The 27,381-nt window shown below is 37.8% G+C and overlaps 1 protein-coding gene across 2 annotated transcripts in view; it reads left to right on the top strand.

Annotated features, from left to right (window-relative positions):
• MCC (MCC regulator of WNT signaling pathway) overlaps positions 1 to 27,381 on the top strand; it is a gene marked incomplete at its 5' end in the record, with an annotated part of 197,525 nt that overhangs the window by 145,194 nt on the left and 24,950 nt on the right. For both annotated transcript variants that reach the window (XM_084305166.1, XM_084305167.1), the window contains 8 exons: positions 2,864 to 3,027; positions 8,073 to 8,279; positions 18,338 to 18,484; positions 18,791 to 18,880; positions 19,551 to 19,699; positions 21,492 to 21,632; positions 23,258 to 23,358; positions 25,862 to 26,045. In XM_084305166.1, coding sequence (XP_084161292.1) covers positions 2,864 to 3,027; positions 8,073 to 8,279; positions 18,338 to 18,484; positions 18,791 to 18,880; positions 19,551 to 19,699; positions 21,492 to 21,632; positions 23,258 to 23,358; positions 25,862 to 26,045 — 1,183 coding nt within the window. The remainder of the gene's footprint in view (positions 1 to 2,863; positions 3,028 to 8,072; positions 8,280 to 18,337; positions 18,485 to 18,790; positions 18,881 to 19,550; positions 19,700 to 21,491; positions 21,633 to 23,257; positions 23,359 to 25,861; positions 26,046 to 27,381) is intronic.

Here is a 27,381-nt window from a genome sequence, read left to right as displayed (position 1 = left end):
AGCTAGCCATGCCAGTCACTGCTGACTCACAACTTGTGTGTCTACCAGAAACCCCAGATCCCCTTCCACAGGCCTGCTCTCCAGCCTCTTGGCCCCCAGTCTGTATGTGTACATACAGCCAGGGTTGCCCCAGCACAGCTGCAGAACGTGGCACTTGCTCTTGTTGAACTTTATGCAGTTGGTAATTGTCCAGATCTCAGTGGTGCCTTCTCATAGCAGAAAGACATCCTTGTAGGAGAAGTACATCATAGCCTGCGAAATGCCAATCAAAACATTTGTTGAGGAAATAAATAAATCAAGGCTGTGTTAATCAAAGCAAATGCTGGAACTTCTCTATGACTATGAGCTTATACTTTAAACAACCTCTGTGCCTTTATGTAGAACAGCTACAGAGTCTCAAATGGAGCAGTCTGTTCAAGAGAGCTTATGATTCTTAGGAAAGAAGAGGAAAGATCTTCCTTTTCTTCCCTGGGTAAACCATATTGGTGCATGAGAGCTTCAATGGGTGACAGTATACACAAGTAATTATTTTAGGAAATAATTGAAAACGGCAGTTTTAAGTCTTCTTGCAGAACTTGGTGAACCTTAAACATCAAGCTATTAATTCTACAAGGGGCTTTTTTGTCATGTAACATACAATATTTTGCTTCAATACATAGGACACTGTAGTAAAAGAGTTTCCAGTTGCTTGGAGCAGTGCAATTTATTATTGAGAACTTCAGTATCTTTTAGAAGAATTGACTGAGAACAGCCTGACTTTTGGGCACACTATTTATTGCCCTCAAGTGGAGGTTAATGACATGTTGATATTGTAAGCAACCATATGCAAGAGATTTTCTGTATGACTTCTTAAATTGAACTGAATACACCAGCTCCTGAACTGTACTTGTTCATAAATGGAACACCTGCCACAGCACATTTGTATCGCAGTGTCTTGAATTTCTAGAAACATTTCTTTTACTTTTTTGAACCACAAATTTCAAACTAATTTAGTACTCAGCATTTATTTTGCTGAAATATTTAGGTGAGAGCTTTGGTTTTGTTCCTCATGGGAAGGAACTGAAGTTGTACATTAATGGCAAGATGTCTTTAAGTTTCTCCTAACAGTGGGAAATATGGAAATAAAATGAAATACAGCAGTGCACAAAATAAGAACATTAACTAGGAATTCCTGTGTTTTTCCATGTTATCCTTCTGTGCATACACTTTGTCCGTTCCGGGTTTTGTTTCATTATTCCTTTGAAAATAAATCCTTTTTGTATGTGCATGCATGCAAATATATATATATATTATCCTTATATTTTAGAATCATAGAATCATAACTAATAACTGTGTATAGCCTTGCTTACTGACCTAACAGAATGAGCATCAGTGACTTAATAAAAAACGTAATATGTCATGATACACTAATGTATTTGGATATGTTGCTCAGTTGCTACAGGGAATCCAACAGCGAGAGCTAAAACTATGAATGTTCCTCAGTATGTCTTGCAGAGCTTGTGATCAGGTTGTTCTGATTTCCTAGGTAATGGAGGTCTCTCATTATTGTAATCCCTTGTTTTCTGGGGAAAAAAATGTTACTGTAGGAGCAAAAATGAGCATACAAGGCCTTCTGTGATCATTGTTTGTTCAAATGACAAAATGTTTTATATAAGATGTAAGGGAAACAAAGGAATTCAAGAAAACAGATATTTTTACAGTTACACATCCTGCATGGTATATGCCACTCATAAATATGTGTTACTATAGGGATTTCTGGTATTCTTAAAACAGACAGGTGGCTGTTAGTCTGAAACTAGTAAATATGACTTCAGGAGTAGAGTTTTGCTTGCATGTTGCCCGTTCCTATTTATTATATGATACTGTGATGAATTCATTATACACTCTTTTCTTTTGGTCAGCAGTAGGTTCATGTTTATATGCATTATGCTGTGGAGGTATATTTTTTGTAACGAGTTTACAGTATTTAGTTTCATCTCATCCTTTCATCTGACCTCTTTTAGTCTTCTCTTGTGTGAAGATTTTTTAAGGCAGTCTAAAATAATCTGATGTCTCCAGTCTATTAAAGTTCAGATATAGTCCAGTACCAGACTCCTTTATGCTCCATTAAGCACCCCATCCGTGAGGCTCATATTAGATTCTGACTGTGGCAGAATGCTTGGAGCAGTAGCGTAGAAATAGCACACTGCAGCAAGAGTGCCACTGTTTTTAATAAGGTATAGGAACTGATGATGCACTGCTGTCATGTGGTGCACTATTCGTTATTGCAAGCTCTTAACCAGTAAGGCAGAAATACCAACCATCATGTTTGAGAGAGAGCCTAAGAGGGAATTTCACCATGTCTGCCATAGAAACTACTGCTATCCATCACCAGAACGTGAACATCATAATGTCATTGAATGTACCAGGCAGAAGACTTGTTGAACTCACAGAGAAAAACCTTTGAGGGTAATCAAATCGTGATAGTAGGCCATGAATAGCAAAAAGAAGAACCAGAATAGAAGTGGCGTAACGTAACATTTAAGATTAAATTTTAAATTTGTAATTATAAATTTAGATTTTAAATTGTAAGTCTCAACATTTTGTCCTCTGAAAAAAATGTTTTTGAACTGTGAGTGTACACTGTGGATAAGTAGGGGGAGTGTTACTTGTAAGATTGAAGGTAACTCTTGGTTTCTGTTGATGTAGTTATGTATTTAAGCTGATGGGTGGGTGGGGGGGGAACATCAGATTATCAGGACATACTTTTAACAAAAGGAGCCTTAGCTGTTCTGCACTTCATGGATGAGAGTTTGTTCTTTAATTGAGTCACTTATTGTTGCAATGTAACATGATTGTTTTGTTTTGTTTTGTTTTGTTCTAGATAACTGTAGTGACTTGAATTCAGAACTGCAAAGGGTGCTGACAGGTCTGGAAAATGTTGTCTGTGGGAGGAAGAAGAGCAGCTGCAGTTTATCGGTGGCAGAGGTGGACAGACACATTGAACAGCTCACTACTGCCAGTGAACATTGTGATTTAGCCATTAAGGTAACAGTAACATTAGGCTCTAAATGTGTTGTGTGTATTACATGGTAATACTCTGTAGAAATAGCACTTCTCAAATCAAAATGCATCACAGAAATCAACTCTAATTTATTTTATGTGTTGGATAGGTAGTAGTACACCTGCTCTACACTAAATTCTCTGAGGCACAGGAGGAGCTACTAATAGACTTTTGGTATCTAAACAGGAAAGTATCTGTCTTATATCCATTTCAGAGATAAGAGAAATTAGGACACTCGTCAGTTAATTTACTTTCTGAAGGTTAATCCTGAAAGTAAGTTGTCACTTTTCCCAAGGTCACACAGACAGTTAATAACTGGTAACTGAAGGCACAGTATGCAATACTTGCTGAAACTTGGAGGTAAAATGCCATAAACTGTACTTAAGTTGTGACTTTGCTGCCTTAAAATAGTAACTAATAATTTAAAATAAAACATGTTGTGGCATATTAATTGTAATGGGGAACAGATAGTTCAACTGATACTTGCATGTCTTGTTTTTATTATGCATATAACAGAATAATAAAAAGGAATGCCTGGTATGACACGTATTAGAGTACTTGCTACATATGGAGGAAGAGGTGAACAAGTTTATTGTGTTAGGTGGAAAAGACCAGCGACTCAGTTATATCAGAACAATTGTATTGACACTTTGCTCTTGAAGTGGGGAGATCTGTGACCACTCTGAACTGCTGAGATAGGCCTTTGGTGTGTAACTGGAAAAAGTCTCCTCTGCTACTGGTGGTGCCTGAGGAGTATAATTGCCTATAAAGAAATCAATGCTGAGTAGCAGTTTGGAGAATGGGTATGTATGAGAGAGACAGACTGACTCCTGGATCTCTTGGGAATGGTCTTAAATCAGCTTATTTGAGTGTCTCAGAAGATTAGGATCAATACTTTGAATGTTACCCAGCATTTTCTGGAGTTTTAGAATTAAGTGTTCTCAGAAGTCTGCACTCAGAAAGAGAGAGATTGTGGATCTTGGAAAACTGGTAGAAATTGGTCCATGTATAGTCCCCAGAGGTATCTGAAGTAAGAGGAGATGAGAACTGTCTCAGGAAGAGGATTCAGTTAAAAAGCCAAAACAGCTGCCATAAGCGTTCCTCTCAAGCTTTTTATTTTAGGCACATTATTTACTGTTGATTCAAATTAACTGCAATGAAACTTTTATTGTTCTGAGTAACTGTTCACAGCTTCTTCCTGGTACAAAATGTAGTCTTCCTCTTTTCACATAATCTCATAGCCATTTTTGGGCCGTGGAAGGGCAATGCTTTTCCCCACTGTCTGTGCTGCAGAGCCTGCAATTTTTTGTGTTAGACAAGTGATAGCATGCAAAGGATGTTAACCTTTCAAGAAGATAAGACTGTCATGCTCAGATTGTGAGCTAGGGAAGCGTGTCACTGATGTTCTTATTATAGCAATACCAACATGTAGAGCCCCTGTCTGCAGCTACATCCATGGCTGCAGGTTGTTTCTCCTTTCCTGCTCTTTCCTGCTTCCTCAAATAGAGAACTGAGAGACTTTTAAAACAGATGGGATCATGAATGCAAAACTGGAACATTCTGTCGTGTGCTTTGATGTTGTCTCTCCTCTTCATTGGTGGGCTGTTGCCTTTAAATGTTTTGAATCTTTTTGATTTAATGGTTAGATTTCATTGTTGTTGAATTTTTTTAAGGCTGTTCCTGCTAAATTTTCTTGTTTGTTTGTGCAAGTCATGTGGCCCTAGCTAGTTCACATGTTTCTGCCCCACAAAGAACAGGAAGACCTTGAAATGAGCAGATTGTTTGATAAACTGGACAGTTACACAGCTATTATTTGTTTTAGAAAATTTCCACAGAATATGCTGCTTAATGCTTCAGATGTTTTGAAGAGTAAATTCCTATCAGACCCAGAAGCAGGTACCAACTGCTAACAAACTAGTGATTCAAAAAGTTGTAAATATTTCTAAACCAAATCTACTTAAAACATGAAAACAGCTACCTGGGTTGAACCGAAAATCCACCTGTCTGGTAGGAGATGTCAATGGAAAAACTGCATCAAACAGGACATTCATAGTATGTCCTTATCCTCCTTCCTTCATACATGCTTCCACCAAGTGCAGTTAGGAACATCTTGAGCCAGAGAAGTTGTCTTTGAATTTAATAGTCTTGAGTGTCATTCTCCTCTGTGTTTATTTCTGATGGTTTTTGGACCCATCTAAATTGTTGGCCTCCATAAATTCTGGTAGGAATAAGTTCTACCATTGAGTTTGGCCTTATGAAAAAGTGCTGTTTTTCTGCATCTTTTACACCTGATACTTGCTGGCTGATTCATCTAACATCATGTGCATAACACAACACCTCTTGTAAGAGTACTGATACAGAGAGTACTGATGACAGTGTCAGAGACAACACTGGAATTACCACGATATGACTTCCTGCCCTCTGCTCAGAGCATCATTTGTAATGCAGTCTGTGAAATCAGGCTGTAATTCAATCTGTTAACTTAGACCTGAATTTATCTGCTGTGCAGCAGCATGCCTGTTAAAACTGCTCTGAAATACTGCTTTGAAAAAAAAAAAAAAAAGCCCACACACGCTAGTTTAGGGAGCTATATCCATGTACCATAGGTATCTTGCTGGTCATCAAACCAGGGAACAGTGGCAGTAGTTCAGTCAGCAAAAGGATATTGGTCACAGCAAAGCGAGGTAGCACGGAAGCAAGCAGAAAGGTCCCTCATTTTTTTTAAGGACTGTTGGGCAGCCCTTAGTATGGCTGTTAAGCCCATGCTGATGCTATCACTGCCTGAAGTTTGTAGTTGTGCAGGCAGCAATGGAGGGTGCAGGAAAACAGCAGCAGCAGCAGCAGCAGCCTCTCTGTCTCATGATACCTCCATGGTCATGAGCCATTGCTGCTGCTTCATCTTTCAATGTTGTTCTCTGCTTATCACCCACAGTGGAGCTCTGAGGAGGAGCAGAGGCTCAGAAAATTAAGGGATTCTCTAAGAGCATGGGGAATACGGAAGAAAGAGACAGCAGCAGAGCTTGGCATTAGTGGGTTGAGGGAACAACAGGAAAAGTGCATGAAAAAGGAGAGGAGGTTTGGGGGTGAAAGAGAGTGGAGAAGACAGCAACAAAGAGGCACTCTTGAAAATAAAGCTGGCATCATGAAGAGAGAATGCTCCTGATGTTACAAAGCTTTTCTTCATGTTGTAAGATTAATTGCCAGGTGCTTACTTAGAACTTGAACACCTCATCAAGTTGTGTTGAAACAGTTTTACCTTGTCTGAGACCTGTAGGTGCAAGTGGAATTAATATAAGGAAGGACTGTGGCATCTTTTGTCTTACAGAGATAATGCAGCACATTGTTCTGTAGAAAATAAATTGAAGCTTACTACCAAATACGTAAATAGAATTATGATTTAGATGCTCTGTCAACTGGATTTTATATTGATGACTCTAAATGTACAGCAGTTTTAGGGGGGAGAGAGGAAATATGATTTAAAAGAATAAACTGAACCTGACTGCAAAAATTTTGTCCCTACTTTTTCCACAGAGTCTAATCTTGAGTTGGTTGATGGAAGTAGGTTTTGTTTCCTCTTGTATGAGTGATTTTTCATTACCACTAAGGAATTTCGCTATACCCAAGAAGTATTTAACATTAATGGATTGAAAACAATAAATGACCATCTTTTCATTATTATGGACAAATAATGATATGTCACTAATATGTCACCTTAGTGTCACACTGCTGAAAATACTGACAGTATTTCTAGCAGAAAAAAACAGTGCTGTTTTCAGCTTGGCTTGTCCTTTTCAGCTGTACTCTAGTTGGACCTTTTATTCCCTCTCTATTTAAGGACATAAACTTTTAGTCATTTTTGTTATATATAAAAATAAAATTCTTTTTGTATAAAACAACTAAATGGGCTATTTTTACCTTAGTATCTGACTTATTTATCTTACATATTACATTTAAAAGTACAGGTCTTAGCTGTGACATATTATTGGAATGTCCAATGAAATGAAATTTCTAGGTTGCTTCTAATGTCGTATGTTCGTTTATTTTCCATGTCTCTTGTTACCATGTAATACAGATTGATTTAAAAGAGATTCAAAAGCTCATAAGGAACAACTGGACATTTTTTCAATTTTGCAAAGGTCCTGGATAAGTTAGTAAATTTAATGCAAGTATAGCATATGTTAACTGCATAATAGCGTAAGAACTGCTTAGAAGTAGTTACCTGAGTGTTAAGAAATTTTAAGACATTGAATGATCAGTCTGAGTTAAAGTTTATGCATGGCATTGTTGACTTGCTAGTGTTGTGTGCATGAAGGTCAGTTCCAGCCCGTGGAACTTGCTCCATCTCTTCTGTGTTGAATAGTGCCTATATGTCATAGTTATGAATGAGGGAATGGCATGGGGCATCCTAAAAGGCATGAAGTCCCACAGTAACCCAGCCTGTTTTCGACAGTAGGAGGGCTGTAACATCTTTGAGTACTGTGTAAGCCTAGCCAATGTCTGTTTTATTTCTCTGTGCCCTCCAGGAGAGATTATGCTCAGGGACATGGGAAAAAAGAGTCCTCTGCTCTGTACTCTGTTCCTTGCCCTTTGTGTGGAGTTGGTCTAGTGTTAAGAAAGGCTCCGTGCCCTTCACATGCAACCACAGGGTATGGACATGCTGCTGCTTTCCGCCTGTTAACCAGGCAGGGAAGCAACAAGCACAGTGCTTACCTGTAGCAAGTAGTCACTAATTTGTTTTAAAATGTTTTGAGATGAAATTGACAGGGACTGCTGTCATTTGTGGGTATTACAAAAGTAATAGAGCCAGTTTGCGCCTAAAACATCCCTTGGCTTTGGTGTTGGTCAATACAAAATATTTTAATAAAATGATTGTTCCTAATACCAAACGAGAGGCAAACTAATGGTGTTGTGAGACTGGGTGTATGCACATAATTATATAGTTGTTTGTTACACACTTCTGTGCTGTGTATCATTAGTCTTGTTCAATCACATTTGCTTCTTTCTCTTTTATGATGACTATTTTTTGCAGACAGTAGAAGAGATCGAGGGTGTACTGGGACGTGACCTTTATCCAAATTTGTCTGAAGAGAGATCTCGATGGGAAAAGGAGCTTGCTGGCTTGCGGGAAGAGAATGAGAGCCTCACTGCCATGCTGTGTAGCAAAGAGGAGGAGCTGAACAGGACCAAGGCCACCATGAATGCTATTCGTGAAGAAAGAGACAGATTGCGTAGAAGGGTAAGACCTTATGAGTGTCTGAATGCTGCATAGATGATCACTTCTTACAGGGGAAAACTAGTCTGTGCAATGTTGTCATCAGAGCAAGTGTCCCTTCCATCGTGCTTCCTCTACTGACTTAAGGATTTTCTGTTTTTAAAGCTGAGACATATAAATGACAGAGCTAGGACAAAACTGAACATTATTGAAGAAGAGTATGTGATGAATAGGCAAGGTGTACAACAATCTGGAGTCAGAAAGCATGTGCTAGCAGGAATTCTGATATTCATCTCCAGTGGAGCATATGTAACTCATCTATAGAGAAAGCAGATGTTCATTTAGTGAATTTTCCTGTGAGGCATGTTTTTTCCTGTAAACAACAAATATTGCTTTGTTTTTGATGGGAATTCAATTTGTGATTAGGAGAAAGAAAAAGAACAGGACTCCTGTCACTGGGTAATAATTCTCTGAACAGAACAATGTGTAGTACCAGCCATGTTCTGTTTCCCTGTCTAAGTTTTATGGTGCTGCTATTTCAGATAACAGCTTTGTGTTTTGTGCAAAGTCTTAAGTAAGAAAACTGGAAGTTTGTTTACAGAAAAGAAAGATCAAGATAACGTGACCGTAACGTCCGTTACTTTTATAATGCGTTAACTTTGTCCCTGTTATATCTGCAGAGTTTTAGTGAGATATCAAATTATTTTGTTATTAAAATATGGCTGTTTAAAATTCATGCTTAGTTTGGGTAACAATTTAGACCATTCTACCTTGTCAAAATTACAGGAAGTGTTGCTCTTTACTTAGTGGCAGCAGAGCAAACCTTTATGCAAATACCGTATTTCTGAAACAACATTGTTCTGTAGTGACTGTATCATTTTAGCATGAAGCTGCATTGTGTGAGACTTCAAATTTTCAGATACCAAGACACAAATTACCTTTGCAAAACTCTCTAGCTTCTCTTAATACTAAGTTACATAAAGCAAGACCGTTTCCAACTTTTTTGTAAAATGCATTTCTATTATATACCATAAGTGTAAGTACTTTTCAGTCCTGACATTTTTGGACTGATTTTAGACTGACACTTTTCAAATAGAAGCAGTACCACCTTGAGCTATGGAAGCTGTATTTATGCATATCATCGGAGTTTTGCAGGGAGCGGGGAGAAAAGAACAGAAGTGTGTGCTTGTGAAATTTACTTAGAAAAATGCAGATACTGGTACTAGAGGTGATGTAGATCAGTACTGGGATATCATACAAGAAAAAAGTAGATGCCTCTGAGGATAGAATTAATACAAAAAGAATTACATTTCAAGAAGTATGGAGTAGAAGTTCATGGGTTTAAAAGATTGATAATGAATTTATAATGACAACCAGGAGATCTTCAGTTAAAATAAATTTAAAAGGGAGGTGGGGAGGGGGTGTAGAACTGATGTTTGTACCCTCAGGGATCAGCATGTTAATAAGCCATTGATGCTTGAAGGAAAATGCAGACCTATGATGTACCAGATTAGATATTGCCAGTAGAGAATGGAAAGACTGCTGCACTTCGTGTGAAGAGTGGTAAGATCTGATCTGTAATATTTTATGTAGTTCTTATCTCTTACACTTAAAAAGATTTAGTTTAAATTGACAAACAGATGTAGAAGATGGTCTTAAAAATGGTCAGCTTATTTGTAGAAGTGACTAAAAGATTGTGTTGTGTAACCTGGCTAAGCAAAATCTGAATTTGATTTCTCTTTTCAAGTGCTGGAGAAAGCAAGTAACAATGGAAGATAATGGCTGTTCAAGTTTAGGGACAGAAATGGAGCAAGAAAAAATGAATATAAACTATCCACAACTATGTTAGGCTACTAGGTAGAAATTAGACTGTGATGGGTATAACAGACAAGAGGATTGTGGTTCTGAAGAAAGAGTAAGGTGAGAGAAAGTAATTTGAAAATGGAGTTTGAAAATATTAAATATATGTTTGTATGATGAAACATATGACTGTATAGATACCTGTCAAAGCCAGGACATTAGGAAGGTATCCGAAGAAAAACAGAACAAAACAAAAAATGCTTTTAATTTGCCTGGTTAATACAACTGCTTTAATTCTAGTGTTAGGTTTAGTATCTGTACAAAACTGTAGTATTTTGTCTGTTTGCCATCAATAGCTGAGGGCTGGATTAGATGAGGAAGAAATTGCTGCCTGGTTCTGTGTATGTTGATAATGCTTGAATTTGCCAGACTCTGCTCGCATTCCCAGTGACCCAAGCATGTGTGGAGCTACTCAACTGCTGGCTATATTATGAAATTTGTGCACAATTTCTGTTGTAAAGGCAGTGACTCGGAATGAAAAGGTGGTGTGTTAATAGTGTTGATCTAGTAGTTGTTGGCCTGTCTTTTTGAGCTGTTAGCATGGATGCTGCAAGCGTTACTGATGTGTGTCTGCTGTGGAAGCATCTCTGGTGGACACAGAATAGAGACATCAACTTGCTTCATGTAATTGGCTAGCACAGTTGTCAGATGGTACCAGCGGGGTGACAGTACTGATCTGAATCGTGTTTGGACCACTGACCATGGAGATAATAAGTCTTCAGTTGCTCTGTGAAAAATTGAGAGCTGTGTAGAGTATACAACAAGTTTGTCTAAATGTTGGTTCTTTTTTCATTAAGGAAATTCTTCTTGGATAGATTGGATAGGTACTTTGCAGTAACCTTTCAGTAGGTGAAGAATTAATGTTGGATTGGCACGTGCATAACAAAATCAAGCAGACAGTATTCAGGCCCAGCTGGCAGGGTTTTTTTTTTTTGGTTGTTTTCATTTAGTTTGCACCTACAGAGGACTTTATTGAAATATGCTTTTTAATATCACCCTGAACTTGCAGAGCAACTGGTTTATTGCCCCCACTGGAGAAGTCTATGGCATAAGACTGTCAGCAACACTATGCGACTGTTGTACTGGAAACCATATTTGCATTTGTAATATAACTCTATGTCCGTAGTTGCAACAAAATAAATGTTTTCTTTGACCTATTGAATATTTTCTATATGCTACCTGAACTCAGAGTCACTTCAGATTATTTCCCTGGAGAGTAGAAAAGGAGATCCAACTAAAATTTAGTTATTGTTCTTCTCAAATTAAATTGGATGAAGCGAATAAGCTGAAGTTGGCCAGATCAATAGGTCTGTTACTTTAGACCAATGTCTGTAATCAGGCAGAGTGCTTTCAATACATTGTTCTCAGGCTTGTTGGAGATTTAATTTAATTAGGTATTTAATGTGCTCAGTTAACAGATTGTGCTGCTTTCTAGAGCAGTAGCTATGGAACAACATACATAAAGACTTTGTTTCTCACAGGTCATTAGTAAATGAGGTAATCGCTTATTTGTGTAGGGTGCCTGCAGTGTAGCTAATTTCATAATACAGAGTTTTATTTTACCTCTGCATGATATTGCCATATTAAAAATAAAATTTATTTAGATATGGGCTGGTCTGTGCCCTGGAAGCTGCTTACCAGCACAAAATTTATCAAAGTTCTGATTCCAGTAATATAAATAAGATGCTGGGGAACTTCTGTACCAGCTCCTGGGATTAATATTAGAATAAAATTGGAATCAGAGTAGTGCTGTTTACAGCTGCTACATATAGTAACAGGCTTAAACGGTGGTAGAAGAAGTAGTAGTTGTGCTCATAGGCAAAATCCCCTGTATCCACCAGGTAAGTCAGATGAGCTAAATATAGTGTGTATGGCATTTAACCTGTATCATGACTGCAGAATAGAAGCTTAATTTTCTTTTTAATGAGAAATAAGTAAATAAAGTTGCCAAATTAGTAGTGCCATGGTTCAGTACCCTGCAGCGTGTTGGCGTAAGAAGTGATAGGCATGGGCAATGCTTCCCTGAGGCTGCGAGTAAGTGTAAAATGAGAAAGCAGTTTCAGCTCTGGATGTCTGTTAAGTCTATCCTCTGCATAAACCATATGTCACCATTACAACTTAGAGTGCAGTTAATCAAATGCTTTCAGTTGTGATGCTTGTTTGTTTTTATCTGCTCCAAATTCACCAAACTAACCAGGAAGAAAAAAAAAAAGACTTAATATTTTATCTATCTTTTGACTTAAGACCTTAATGAAAATATAACCCACAGTAGTATAGAGAATTGCAATTTTAGTGTGTAATCTCTCCAGCTGCCCAAACTGCCCCTGCTCCAAGAAACTGTTTTAATATGAGGGCTCTCCCAAGATACTTCATTCTTGCAAGCAGTTGAAACCTACCCAGACCACAGAACGAGTCAGATTCTTGGCCATGCAGGCATTCTTGAGCCCACACTGTTCTCGGATGACACAAAGCTGGCATGAGCAGCTCGACTCTCCTTCTTTTGGCATTGCTCACATTGGGATCAGAAGGCATTGCTCCAGATTGCTAAAGAACGCTGATATGTTGCAGGCTTTTAGAGGTTATTATAAGCTTGCACAGCTTAAAGTGATCCTTGAGCTGTTGGGTCGCCTTGTATCTTGCCAGAAACCTGCAGTAGCATCAGAAACCTATTTCCAATTCTCCACCTCCTTCAGTTGCATGGTATTTGTTTACACAGCAAGATCTCAGCTATTAGAGTGTACAAGCTGTTCTTCTTTATCCACGCTTGTATGGAAATGCTCAGTGATTAATCTAAAAAATAAATGAGGAAAATAGATAGGTGTACTGCTCTCACTTGTGCTTGTTCCCACTGGATGCTAGCCTGGGTCAGAACGCTCCAGTTTGTGCCTGGAGCTTTCAGGATCCAGCCTTTGCACCCCGGGTCGCATCCTTGTATTTCCATGCTTCGCATCCCTCAGAGAGGTGCAGCACCCGGATCCTTTCCATGGATCAGCACAGAGCACAGCATGAGGGACTCCTGTAGAGCACCTGGTAACATGTCTCTGGAGCACTGTAAATGCTCCTGATACGTAAAACTCCTGTGTGTATTAACCTTGACAGCATACTTATTCTCCCATAGATGGTTATGTGTCTGTGTGTTGTTCCCTTTCTCTGCTCCTCAAAGTACATGTAATTTTTCAAACTGGATTGATTTTCAGTCCTGCCAGAGGAGTAGAGCTTCCAGTGACAGTTAAATTCCTATGTATTTCTTGAAATTACATCTCTTTGTAGAGGAAAGAGATTCTGTAGATGCTTCATCTGAAGTGATTCAGCTCCAGAGAATTCATTGAGAAGGCTCCCCTAAATACAAGGAAATATATCTGTACGGTGCAGGCTTACAGCAATTCAAGACTGCTATATTCAGTCAACCAAAACAATTTGTAGGAAATCAAGCCTTGTTAGGCCTGTCAGTGATGATTGTTCAAACATTTATGAGAAGCTACATCTGACTGAAAACAATTGCCCTAGGCAGGAGTGAATGTTTCTGGGGTGCCCAAGGTGGGGAAGGCCCTCACCGCTCAGAGCAGCTTGAGTCGTCACATGAGTATTGCATTTTCCACCTTCTCCTCCACAGATCTGCAGCATGCAGAAATAAAATGGAAAGTGGGAGAGATACTCACTTCCTGTGGTTTGCTGTACTTCATTTTCATCCTGTTTATAACAGGAAAAAAAATGATGTGGTACTAGAATGCTAGAAAACAAACAATTATGTTACAAAAAGGGTTCAAAGATACTGAATAGTGAAAGAGTCAGGTCCCAAGTAGAGTAGAAAGAAAAGAATCTCAGGCATGCCTCTTATTTGATTTAGGAACAAACGCAGCAGGTGGCCTTTGAATGCAGAAATGAGTAAAAATGGATAATTTCTGTTTTTTTACTTAGTGTTTGCCAAGAAATCATGTAGTTGTGAGTCTGTATGTGTAAAACACAAAGAGTAAATTATGTTTCTTATTGTTATAGATAATGAGCAGGTTCCACTAAAGTAGTTTCTATAACCTATTTTTCATTTCTGCAAACAAATCTCTGATGTTTCTGAATCAATTTTGAAGTCTTTCGTAAGTCCAACATCACTGTAGCATGTCACCCCCCTTTTTCTTCTATGTTTGCTTTTTATTTATTCTTTAAGGTACCGAAGTTACACTTTTTCTCCCTATTTCCTTTTCCAGTTCTCAGCTTTCTAAGAAAAAAAAGAAACAGAAATGCGACTTAGCAATTGCTAAATACCAAATTAATAAATAAAACATGAAGTCATGTAAGTTTATAGTAATTACCTGAGAACATCTATTTGCACATGGCTTATATTGGTAACTAGGCTATTGATTTGAAATCTAGTGACTCTGTTGCCCCGTGTCTCACTTAATGCTCCCTCTGCTGATGTTTCCAAGGTTCTAACACTTCTTTACTTCACTAATTCTTCTGGCTTTCTCAAGCTGTTCAGATCTCTCCTTCTCCACTTTTCTTTTTTTTTCTTTTTTTTCAGTTGTGGATTTCACAGGTGTTTCCTTGGATTTCTCCTTTTTCTAACCTCTGTCTCTCCTCAGCCTGTTTTTTTTCTGATCATATAATTAGATCTGCCTGTCTGCCATTTTCCACCTCAATTTAGAATTTTAGGACTTTACAGCAATTTTGATAATCCTTCTGGATGTTCCCATCTTTGAACTAAATATGACGCAATGACTTAAGAAATCCTTGTTTAAATCCTTCCACGTTATTCCTTCCCAACTCACAAATCCACTGTTTCCTGTCTCTTAGCGGAACTTTTTTTTTTTTTTTGCCTAACTTGTCTTAATCCATTAGATTTTTCCAATTTTGTCGTTAATTTCCTGTAAGATCTGCCCTTCTTCTCTCACCTGTTTCTTAGTATTTATTGTGTCCCATGTGTAGTACTGTAATTACCTTCTATCTACTAAAAAAAAATAGGAATCCTTCAGAATAATTTATATCATGATGGTGACAAGACTCAAGATGGTAGATGAGGTGGTCAGACAATTTTTAGTCATGGCTTTTAAACCTGTCCTTTCATAACTCATGCATTCACCAGTCTGATGAAGAAGATACCTCTTAAACCTTTTTTCTTTTTTTTTTTTTTTTTTTTTTACCTTGATTCCTGTTCTTTAGTGTTCCATTAAAATTATTACTACTAGTGTGGAAAAGTACCTTCTGAGGAGATGGTACATACTGCTGTATTTACAGAGAAGGTTTTGGTGACCAGAAATAGTTATCCAAGCTGTGTCTGGGCAGACTGGAGGGGTGCAATCCGTTATGAGGTTCTGACTCATGAATGTATGAACTGTGATATCAGTGATTTTGCAGGTAAGACAAAATTGTGCTGTTATCCTGTAGAGAATTACCATCCAGTACTCAGTGTTGCTAAAGTTAGTGCAGTTATTTATAGCAGTTAATTCAGCATGTAATTTCTCAGATGAAAGCCTGGATCAGTAAATATATCAAGAAAGTAGACAGCTTAATCATGCTTTTTTAAGTTGTGGTTGCTTATATGATATGGTATTAAAGCAAAGACTTGCACAAATTCATAACTGTGCTGTGCTCTGTGTTTTCTTTTATAAATGTTCTCCTGAGCAAAGCTTTGCCTGACTACAGTCTCAGTTACATTCATTTTTCTTTCTTCTACATGTATGAATATTGTTTTAGATATCCATAAGAATAACTGCCTTTGTAATTGTGGCCAATAATTACTTCTCACTAGTATAATAAATAGTTAAACATAGACTAAAAGAAACCTATTTACATTAGAGTTTTATCTAATGTTGTCCTTACGTAAGGTAGCTTTAAATTTTGGAGTAAATGATTAAGTAGTATTTTAATCAACTTCAGTACTGTGCTTCCTGGTTGCTGTTACATTTAGAATGTTACTCACTTTTGGACTGAAATCTTCCAGGGCTAGCTTCTAGGCATAGGTAAATATTTTAGCAATTTTTGAGTTGGACATCAAGACAGGGATTTGATTTTAAGAAGAATGTATCCCTACTGTTTTTCCAGGTTGTATGTTTATAAGCAATGCTCTAACTTAAGCACTTGGGAATTTAGTTTAGAATAGCATGGCTTTAAAGAAATAATAATAAATGTGATTTTTATTTAATGAAATTTTAGGGTTGCTTTTTTTTTCCCAGTGAGTGTTAATGCCACAGTACAAATCCTGTCTGCACTGGCATACCACATCTGCAAGTATAAACATACATACATGGTTTATTTCATTTTTATGCATATCAGCAGGCTAAAATGATTGGTTTGCATCAGTACAGCACTTCTGTCCTTAAGGTTTGCATTAGTAAAGCTGTACCCATATTGAAATTATATATGTCTGTATGAACAATGGAAGCCCTAGCTGAGAATAAGTAGAAGATAGATATTCTGAATGTGCATTTTATATAGAGTTTTACATCTTAAATCTCATTACAAATACCTGCATAAATTTTTCAGCATGTTTCCTTCATTGGGAATTTCCTTTGGAGGTATTTTATACCTCACTTTTTTTTTTTTTCTTTTTTTTTTTTTATCAGAGAAATCACAGGAGCTATTTGGCTTCACCTTGTTTAAGGTGTAGCACTCCTCCATGGCTGAACAGTGAAGTTATGAGTGCAGTTAGCTTTTATGTGCTCTTATTGTTGCCCCCTGCAGCCTTTTATTAGGAACATGCAATTGTTCTACTCTGCTATGTAAGGAATCTGATTGTTGTTTTTGTATGTTTGTTTGGTTTTCCTCCTCATGATTTGCACCTACCTAAAAATTCTGTTGTTTTTGTAGCAAGTCCTCAGACTACCTGACCTTCAGTTTACCTAAAGGCTGAGGCAGAGGGAACGGGACTCTTCAGGAAAGTAGAAGTAGACTATAGAGAATTGTAGGAAATGTAAGATACTACTAGTTTGGTGACTGGAGAGAGTTCCAGCTTGAATTCCTTCCTCTCTGTAGTAGCTTGAAGGGATCTGTACACATGCAGAGAGCATGCTGACTGCCACTCCTTCAAACAGAGACTGCTGAAGCACTGACGGTGCACTTAGTGAACCTATAGCTGAAGAAGACCAAAGCTTTAATGCAACTTTGATGTTTTCTGACAAAGGTGTTTCAGCTTGCTTAATCTGTTCTTTGAACATATTATATAAAGGTGGATATCCCACCGTTTTTATAGAATAGGTATCAGAGCTGCCTTTCATGCTTCATGGGGTTATCAAATAGACTGACCATATCTTATTCACTGAACTTGTGGTAAATTTTCACAAGTTCTGTTTTGCAGGTGGACTGTTTTAACACAACCCATGTAGAAACCTGCATGTTAAAGTAAACAGTCTACATTCAGGGAAACTTCCTTTCTATGTTTCCACCCCCTTCTAATGTCTCACACTCTTTGTTTCCAACCAGGATGCTTATTCTGTGGGAAAAATGAGCTCTGTCACGTTACCTTGTGGCATAATTGTTGTGTTAAGCAGTCTGTTTATTCTTTGTTAAGAATTATTCCAAGGTAAACACTATAATCTTTTGCTCAGCAGTACAGCTTGGCTCCTTCGGGCCTTTCCTCCTCCCCCTTGCAGGTTCTGAAACTCTTGACGTCAGTTGTTCAAGTATCTGCTGTGTTATGAGGGCTGAACAGTGTTTTGCAGAGAGCTTCTGCAAACTGTTGGTTGGGCACTTTGCTTCTATTTTCTTCTCTGTACATTGCTCGCTGTGTGATAGCTTTACTTAGATATAGTTCTGAAAGCATGATTAACATTTGAATTTTTTTGACCTTTAAATGTGACAAAGTCATCCTGTGATATATTTATGTCAAGAGTTTCTTCAACACTGGAGCTTTCCATTAAGAACATGACCTTTGGTTTTTGTTTAGACATCATAATCTAAGGCTAGAGTATTAGCTTCACACCAGAGAGAAGTTTCATTATTTACAAAACTGCTACACTGAAGAGGGTTATATGACACAAGATGAAACGTAAAGTAATTACTCTACTGTATTACATTTGCATATTGCACATGGCAGATAGTTTTTAAACACTTGACAACAATGAAGTTTTAAAATAATGTCCATGCATCTGCTCCCACATGAAAACTTTGCAGCCACCACAGGACAAAATACAACGTCTGTGCTCAAGCCACGGTTTGGCTAGAATGATGAGAAATTGTCTGAACTAGTTAAAACATAAGACGAAAAACAGAACATTATGTTTTATCCTTAGGTTCGGGAACTGCAGACGCGTTTGCAAAGTGTGCAGGCAACAGGCCCATCCAGCCCAAATCGTCTTACTTCTGCAAATCGACCCATTAACCCCAGCACAGGAGAACTGAGCACAAGCAGCAGTAGTAATGACATTCCCATAGCCAAGGTGAGTGTGTTTCAGTTGTGCTTCACATCATCTGTGAGAAGCAGGCTTCCTTTAGCTGCTGTGCAGGGGTGTAATTAACTGGGAAATATCTAGAATCCCCTGAGAAATTTCTGGGGTCCTAAGCAGACCCATGAAATTCAGCAGCAGGAAGAAATAAAGCACCAATGATTGTAATTCTCTCAGTTACAACTCAGGTGTCAATTCTACAGTAGTTTACTTCAGGTTTGTAAATATGGCTAGTGAACAAATGCATTTTGTATAATGTTTATGGGTCCTGTGTAAGCTGTACAGCATTCTGACTTCTAGATTGCTGAAAGAGTGAAGTTGTCAAAGACAAGATCAGAGTCTTCATCATCTGACAGACCTGTCTTAGGATCAGAAATCAGCAGCATAGGGGTAAGGACCAATAATTATGTGCATGCATGAAATCTTCTAAAGATGAATTGTGTTCTATTAGCACTGTTTTCTTCCTACATTAAAATATGAGCTAACTAAAGAAAGTTTAAAAATTATATTGAGAAAAATTTCTCAATGGAGAGGATTTCACCTGATATCAATATCTCATTTTCTGATGACTGTTGGCTAGAAATCATTCCCTGAGTAATGTTAAGAGCATAACTCTGGAGTCAGTTAGTTCAAAATGTAACTTCTCAAGAAAAGACTGGTTGCATTCCACAACTTCCAAACCAACAGAGAAATAGATTCTGCTTTGTAATGCCAATGTAAATCCACCATGTTGTTGCTACTGTGTGTTAATATTTGTTTCGCTGAAGAGCTTGGCTCTGCCATTTTGCTAAGCTTTCAAGAAAGTAAATAGCTTGCTGTTCAGGTTTTTTAAATCTATCGTTAAATAATGGGCTTCACCCTTTGGTTTGTAGACTTTTAAATAAAAATAGCTTCTTAGAGTAGAAATTTATAAATATTCTACTGAATGTAAAATTCATAGTAAAAAATGAATAATGAATATCTTGAGGTGAGCAGAGAAACAAAGCTCTCAATTCAGACTACCTCTGAGAGGAATCTGGTTGCTTGCTTTTCACAATAATCTATTAACTACCCTGTGCAGGTGTCTAGTACTGTGGCTGAACATTTGGCACATTCCCTTCAAGACTGCTCAAACATCCAGGAAATCTTTCAGACTCTTTATTCACATGGATCTGCTATCTCTGAAAGTAAAATCCGAGAATTTGAAGTGGAGACAGAGAGATTAAATAGGTAAGGTGAAAAGTTAGATGTGCTCAGTTGTGTTATACAGTTATCTCTGTTGAAGTTGCTACTTTTTTCTCTTTTTGAATACATGTATTTCACGGTTCAGTCCAAGCTCAACTGTGGCAGCTGCAGATAAGCATGAAATGTAGTTGATGAAGAGAAGATTGAATCATATGCTAAGGACTCTTGCCATGAGTATGACAATTTTGTCATCTATTATTAGATCAGCACAGTGCCTTCGTCTGTGCTAGTTTGCACTATAGAGTGTCCTTCACTATGGCCAACCAAGTAGATATGGCATCCTTTTCCATAAAACACATCAATGCTATAAATTTCCATTACTTACTATCCATCATTCTGGAAATAGCTTGCTTTGCTTTGTCCTGAAGAAGCAGAATTCTAGCATTATCATATCAATAGATGTACTGATACATGATGGTGCGGCATGTGTACCATTAAATAGACTTCTGGCTGCAGAAGAAAGATTGCAGTGTTCTTGTTGCAGTTAAAATACTGTTGGTATCCTTCAGTGAGCTCTATCAAAACCAATGCCTCAATGACCTGTTTGGCACATAAGATCAAAAACTGTGAATCAGGAACATGAGAATCATGTCTCAGAGTTCTTTAAAGTTCTTTGTTCCCCACAATTATCTCAAATTTATTTCCCACAGCTATCTCAAATTCAGTCTGATCAGTACAATATCTCTGTTACTCATAGCTCCTGTTTCAATAGTACTGCAATCTTTTTCATCCTTTTTTTTTTTTTTTCTCTGCACAAATTTTGTATTGACATTGTGCCATTACAGGAGGTGTCAGAGAAGAAATAGGAGATGAAGCATCTGGAAGGTCTAGCAACTGGGGAAGTCAGGGCTTCATTCTGATCACTGAGGAAATAGTATCCTAGCCCTTCTCTTTATTGTGTTTGTTAAGAAATCAGTGATTTCAGTGTTGATGATGGCATTGATTTCTTCATTAGCTACCCACCTAAACATTAAAATCATTTACCTGTCCGTTCACAGTATATGTCCAACTCTTGTGATTAGACATAATAATTGATGTGTTGTTAGCAGCAGTGAGAATAATCAATAATTCTAATATTCTGAAGCCTTATTTTCAGATTCAGAGTTTATCTCATTTAGAAGAATATTATAATTAAGTTCTGATACAAGCTGACCAATGAATGATTTGAACATTGCCAAATTTGTGGAGATTTGATTGTGTCGTTGACACTCAGTTCATATTTTGGAAGTTACCTCTTTAATCATGGCTAAAACTGTACTCTAAATGAAACAGTTACTCTGAACAGTCCAAAGAAAAGGGACATTTATGTAGCTGTATAATCCCCACACACACCCACACATTGCATTAATGAACACAACACATAAAACAAGACGCAAATGTGGTAACAGGACGTGAGGAATGGAGGCAGAAAGATTAAGGAAAACGTTAATAAAATAAAAATCATATGCGGTCTTGTGGCTACAAAATAAGGGTACAGCTTTCTGCTTGCTGCTGTTTCACTTACTTATGTTTATGTGGGTTATGTTTTACTTAGTAAATTTTACAGGAAAGAGATGAGAAGAGGCTGTCCAAAGAGAAGCAGATACCCTCTTGGCTCTTGCTATGGGACACAGAACTGATAGGTTTTGCTGTAATCGTTGGTCTACTGCTGTCAATAGACCAAGTGGTCTTGTTCTTTTACATGGTCTTGTTGTTTTAAATTACAATTGTTTTAGAGTTTTCAGGACAGCGCCTGCAAGCTAAGCTTGGAGGTTGCCAATTAATTCCTTTTCAACAGCCGTATTGAGCACTTGAAGTCCCAGAATGACTTGTTGACAATAACACTGGAAGAGTGCAAGAGCAACGCTGAGAGGATGAGCATGCTTGTGGGAAAGTATGAGTCCAATGCCACAGCCCTCAGACTTGCGTTGCAATACAGGTATGTACTTATGCAGAGGGTGGCTCAGCCACAAAAAGGAGGAGCAGGGGAGATGTGATAGAATTCTCTGAGAGTTAAATTGTTGGTGTGCCATAGTAATGCTCTTAACTTTCAATTCCTCCCTGAAAAAAGTCCCGTTGGTTAAACTACTTGACAAACTACATAACTGAACTTAGTGGTACAAGTGTATCTCAGCCCTAGTTCAGCATCAACAAACTCAATCTACTAGTTATATATGGATTTACCTTTTCATTTTCAAATAATGAATTAACATTTGAGACTGGGAAAATGTATTTATCTTTTGTACCTTTGTGCACACCTAGAACTACTATATATATATATATCTGGGAGGTGGGTGAAGGAAAAATTCAGATACTTGCTAGGAACTCATCATACTTGATGAACGTTGCTAGCACTTTTTGTCATACGGCAGAAGGACTGATGATGACTGAACATCATGATTCTCTAAGTTGCATAACATATTCATAAGTGCAGTGTCTTGATCACTCAGATACCATCATGAGTAGCTTCAGACATTTCCTCTGAAAGCAGAGCATTTCCTAAGCAAAAATACTGAAAACCTCTTCTATGAAAGCAGAAGTGTTCCATTCCTTTCAGTTATGTGTAGGCGTGGGCTATATCTGCGGTTTCTGGTCTTAAGGCACAGCTATTAGTCTGTGTTTCTGTATTAGTCTTGCACCTTTTACAAGAACAGTGGACCAAGGAGTTTTACTGTACTCCATATAATTTAGAATGACTTTAGAGTCACTCAAAGTAACTCAGAGCGACTTTCCAAAATCAGTAAGAATTTTGGGTGAATTGCTTGGTATTTGATTACAAGTATCTAAATTTACTTTAAACTGTATATGAAAAGATGGTCTTACTCAACTCCAACTGCAACTAATTTAGAACAGGCACTTCTGGTCCTAGTAGAAATTGTGTACCTTTTAAAGAATGCATTCTGTCACTATCAGCCTTGGGCAAGTTATAAGGAAATGTGAGTTGCAGATAGCTGTAGTCACGTATCTGTTCTCAAAAGCATTAAAATACAACAGGAACGAGTGGCTCACAACTCTGTATAGTATCTTTTGACTTGTATGGAGGAAAATCTTATAGCCAGGAAAGAAGTGTTTTTCTTATGTTTTCTTTTCTTCTTACTATACTTTGTGTAGAATTGTTCCATAATATATTATTGTTACATAGTATAGTATATTTATAATATATTATATTATATAGTTATATAGTATAGTATAGAAAACTACATTTTATGTAGTAGGAAGGCCTGAAAAGAGTTTCTCAGAGGAATAATCTCAACCATCAGTCATATTACTAACTGTTTCAAACATGCTTCTGGAGACCTCCTCACATCAGGTCATTATCTTCCGTTTTAACTTGTTAAATTAGTTGAGGCCAGCCCGGGACCATCAGAAGGCAGGAGAGATTGTTGAGTGCTTGTGATAGAAGCCATGTATGTTATGTCTTTTAATATCTCAGCTGCTAGACTCAGGGTAGGGAATCACGTAGCTCAGGTACCTCTCTTTCAATGCTGATCATGAGTATTTTTCCCTTCCAAATTACAGATTCGGTTTGTGTGATTTGTTTTCCTCATTTGCTTTCTCTTTCAGTGAACAGTGCATAGAAGCATATGAGCTGCTGTTGGCACTGGCAGAAAGTGAGCAGAGTCTCATTCTTGGGCAGTTCAGAGCTGCAGGAGTTGGTTCTGTTGGTAAGATTTCAATGAGTCGCTTTATTTATTGTATTTTTTTCTACGTTCATTAGCATTAGAGTTAGTTATAACAGCATGTCAACTCATGACCTGCCACTTAAAAAGGCTCTTTGCTCTTTTCTTTTTTTTGACTAAGTAAATAATTTTACACACTCAAAGAAGAATGGAAAATTGAGAGCCTGGAATGAAATCATAAAATTCACCAGCAATTTAAATTAACCTGTGTGTGCTATTACAAGGAGATGCCTATTCTGGTAGAGCTGAGGCAGCTACAGTCATGCAACTGTACAGAGTGGAATAATTGATACTCCCGAGCATGTGTGGCTTAGGATCATACTACTATGGAAACTGCAAATACAGGTTTTGTTTCAACCAGCAACATTGACACCCCCTCCCCAAAGCTGAGTCTAGTCTGTTTAAAACTGGGGTAAAGACAATACAAAAGTAACACTTAGCAGTAAGGAGAAGCAAAAAAAATCTCTGGTTTTTCACTCTACATTTCGGCTTTGCTCTGAAATTGTTCACTTTTATACCTTATTTTACTGTGTTGTCTGGGATACTAGTCTATATGTTCTGGGTTTTACTTATTTTGTGGATAGTTAATTTTGAGGCTAGAGATTTGGTTTTTTGTTTGTTTGTTTTAGAATATACTATTCTCTAATTAATAGAGTGAACCACTTTCATGGGTACTGTTCAGAAGTGTTTCAAACTTGACATTACCGATGTCTCTCTTTTACTGACAGAAAGAAGCATTCACACAGCAAATTTGAATCTGCATTTTACAGTCTCATTCCTCTTACTGTTAGGAGAAGGTAGTCATAGTAATCTTCAAGTAGGAAGAGGGGAAGCCCTCGGAGAGAGAATAGCTTTGCATGCTCGGCTGAGGCATAGTAACTGCACAGTTGAGGCAGTAATTTACAGCTCTAGCTTCTCAGGAATCACTGAAATGTAAACTAAAAGCTTTTAGGAGCGAAGTGACCATCTGGCTTTAGAGCCACAAGACTGATGGGTACAGACTGTAGTTTCAGAAGGCTGTATGCACTCATCCCACAGTCGCTGTACTGTTAACCATTCAGCTTTTTCTGTGTCTCCTCTAGTGCTACAAGCAGGCCTTTGTGTAGTTGACTTTGCCTGTACAATACATGTCATGCAAAAAACAGCAGAGTGGATGTCTGACTTTTTCACCCACCTTTCTTCCAGAGTCTGGTTATTCCTCTTCACAATGTGGTTTTCCTGCAGGAAGTGACCAGGGGCCACATAGGTGACAGAAATCCTAGAAAGGAGAAATATTTTAGTTTTCAGTAGGGCATCATCTTACATGCATTTTATGAAAGAGAAGGTGTTTTTTATATAGGTGATTTTATATATGTGTCTGTTGACAACTATTAATTATTGCATTATCAGTTACAGCCCTGTGATAGGAATAGTGTCAATTTCATGCTACATAACACAGTTTTGAAGGAGGTTGTGTATGGTTTATGTACCTTTATTAACTGTGAAATCTGATTTAAAAACATTTTGATGAAATAGCAGATTCTTTGTCTGAAGAGCAGACAAGTTTAATACCAACATCCATAAGTAGAAACTCATGGGAGGTGCTTCTGCATCACTTAGAGCTGTGCACATCCAGCTGCTCCTAACAGAGCATTACAGTTATTTCTACCGCATGCACTTGACTTAGCAAGTGTGAAGTATGGGTAATTAGTCTTTGACTCAAATAAGGATGAAATGAAAGTCTGACATAGAGCAAGCTGTTGTTTGTTTATATTCTATGACATCTTTGCATTGCATTTGTTAAAGTTTGAATATATTGCATGTTTGTTCAGACTTTCAGTTTAGCCACAAGGTTGTGTTTCTTTACAGATTTGACTCCAGCTGCAGTTAGGACTACAAGGGTAGTGACTGTGGTGATTTCTGTCCTACCACTGCTGAAGGGATGGTTTAGCAGCTGCGTGGTCACTAGAAATTACAGCAAATCAATAAACAACAATGCTGGTGTTCTTTTGTTTTGGTATGCGTGGTGTTTGTAAACTCTGAAAGGCTGCTTGTACACAGTAAAGCAATCCTTCCAGGTGGAAAAGGCTTGAGATAAAAGCATTTTGAGAAAAGGCACTGGAAATGGCTATGCTGTGAAACAGCAGTGAACTGCTTGGAGTAAGAGTTGTAATTAGCCTGGTGGTTTTCCATTGTGTTATTAACTTGAGACTCCCAACTTAATCCTAATGTGCAAGGCATGTCCTTACAAACTGATGAGCTCACTAAGGTAAAACATCACTTAAGACAAGTACCTGGAGTTTACGGAGAGGAAGGAGGTCCATTCAGACCAGAAACCCAGTTATCACTGATGATCACACAGAAGTGAAATTGCTTTTACATCACAGATTTGTAATTTATTAGTATTATTTTGGTATAGGCTGAGAATGCATGGAAACATCTCTACTCTTGCTGTAATTTTTATCACCTTCCTCAAAGCTCTGAAACTGTTTGTTTGTTTGAAAACTAGGGGACCAGACAGGTGATGAAAACATCACCCAGATGCTTAAGAGAGCTCATGACTGCAGGAAAACAGCTGAGAATGCAGCAAAAGCCTTGCTGATGAAACTAGATGGGAGCTGCGGGGGAGCCTATGCAATCACTGGCTGTAGCGTGCAGCCCTGGGAAAGCCTCTCATCCAACAGCCACACAAGGTAACTGCAACTCATCTGCTCTCCTAATCTCCAAGCATTTGATTTCAGGCCAAAAGTTATGTTTTATTATATTTGTTCAGCTACTTTCTTCACCTCAGTTTACTGAGTTCGTTGCTTTGGTTTTTTTAAGTTGTCATGGCTCAGTGGTCTAATTGTCTTTAGACTTTGAGCAACTGCAGCCAGAAGGTTTTGTTGCAAATGGGTGATTTGTAACTTTGATCTTCCTTATAAAGGGCAAAACCATTACATTTGTTTTACTTCAGTGACTTCCTTGCTGTTTCATTGAAACTTGGATTGTGTAATTCTTGTTCATATCTATTGTATAGAGATAGCATGTCTGTACAGAGAAACAGAGATCAGAAGTATGCTTCCACTGGGTTTCTTGCGTGCTCAGGAGTTGTTTCTTAAACATAGCAAATCCAGCCGATTCATTTTAAAACACCTCCTCTCACTTCTCATTTCCCTTTGACCCCTAAAAACTCATACTTCCAATGCTGTTCCTCTGAATGTTAAATAGCAAATGAGCACTTGGAGCAACAGAGCAGATTCTTCCAGAAAAGGGCTGGATATTGCAGTTTTTCTGAAGACCTGTAAAACAATGAAACTTAAATGAGCTATTATTGCAGCAATGTTCTAGTTCAAATACATCTGCTAGCAGATTCATTTTGAGTCATTGCCTGCCTGCAGTGTAATTGTACTATGTGCAATGAATATGTGTGCATGTGTATGGATACAAAACTGGCAAGCATCCTGGGTAAATATAGATGAACATTTGTCTTTTTAAAAGTTATTTTGGTTCCTCAGATCCACTCTAAAAATTTATTTTAATTCAATTTCAGAGCCAGTTCTTTATTCAAATGCTGTCATTTTTTGTCACTTTTAGAAATTTTAGTACTATATCATTTCCTTTTCTTGCTGATGTCGCCTCCAAAGGATCTTATTTCCTGCCATGTGACTAGCATGGAATAGTAAAAAATCAGCACAAAGTTCCAAATCTGAGATAAACTTTAATACTTTATTTCAAGAAGTCTTATGATGCTCTATCAGTCCAAGAAAGCTGTATCTTTTTTTCAGAAATTAATATTGGCAGCATCTGTGCTTGTAACACATTGATCACTCTTTGTGCAAAAAGTATTGATCCACTTTAGAAAAAGGTTACAAAAAGCTGTTTCAAGTATTTGACTTGCCTTACTCTACGTGCACTTATGCCCTATCTACAGCTACATTTGAGCACGTTGCAAGTGGCCACATGTGCAATATCTCTACCCGAGCTGAGCCTCTTTACCACTCTAATGTTTAAAAGGGTCATTTTCACTGGTTGATAACTACCTCAGTG

The sequence above is a fragment of the Netta rufina genome, assembly GCF_964035555.1.
Source record: "Netta rufina genome assembly, chromosome: Z".
Lineage (NCBI taxonomy): Eukaryota > Metazoa > Chordata > Aves > Anseriformes > Anatidae > Netta > Netta rufina.
Note: the sequence above shows the minus strand (reverse complement) of the source record. Positions and strands in the feature narration are given on the sequence as shown.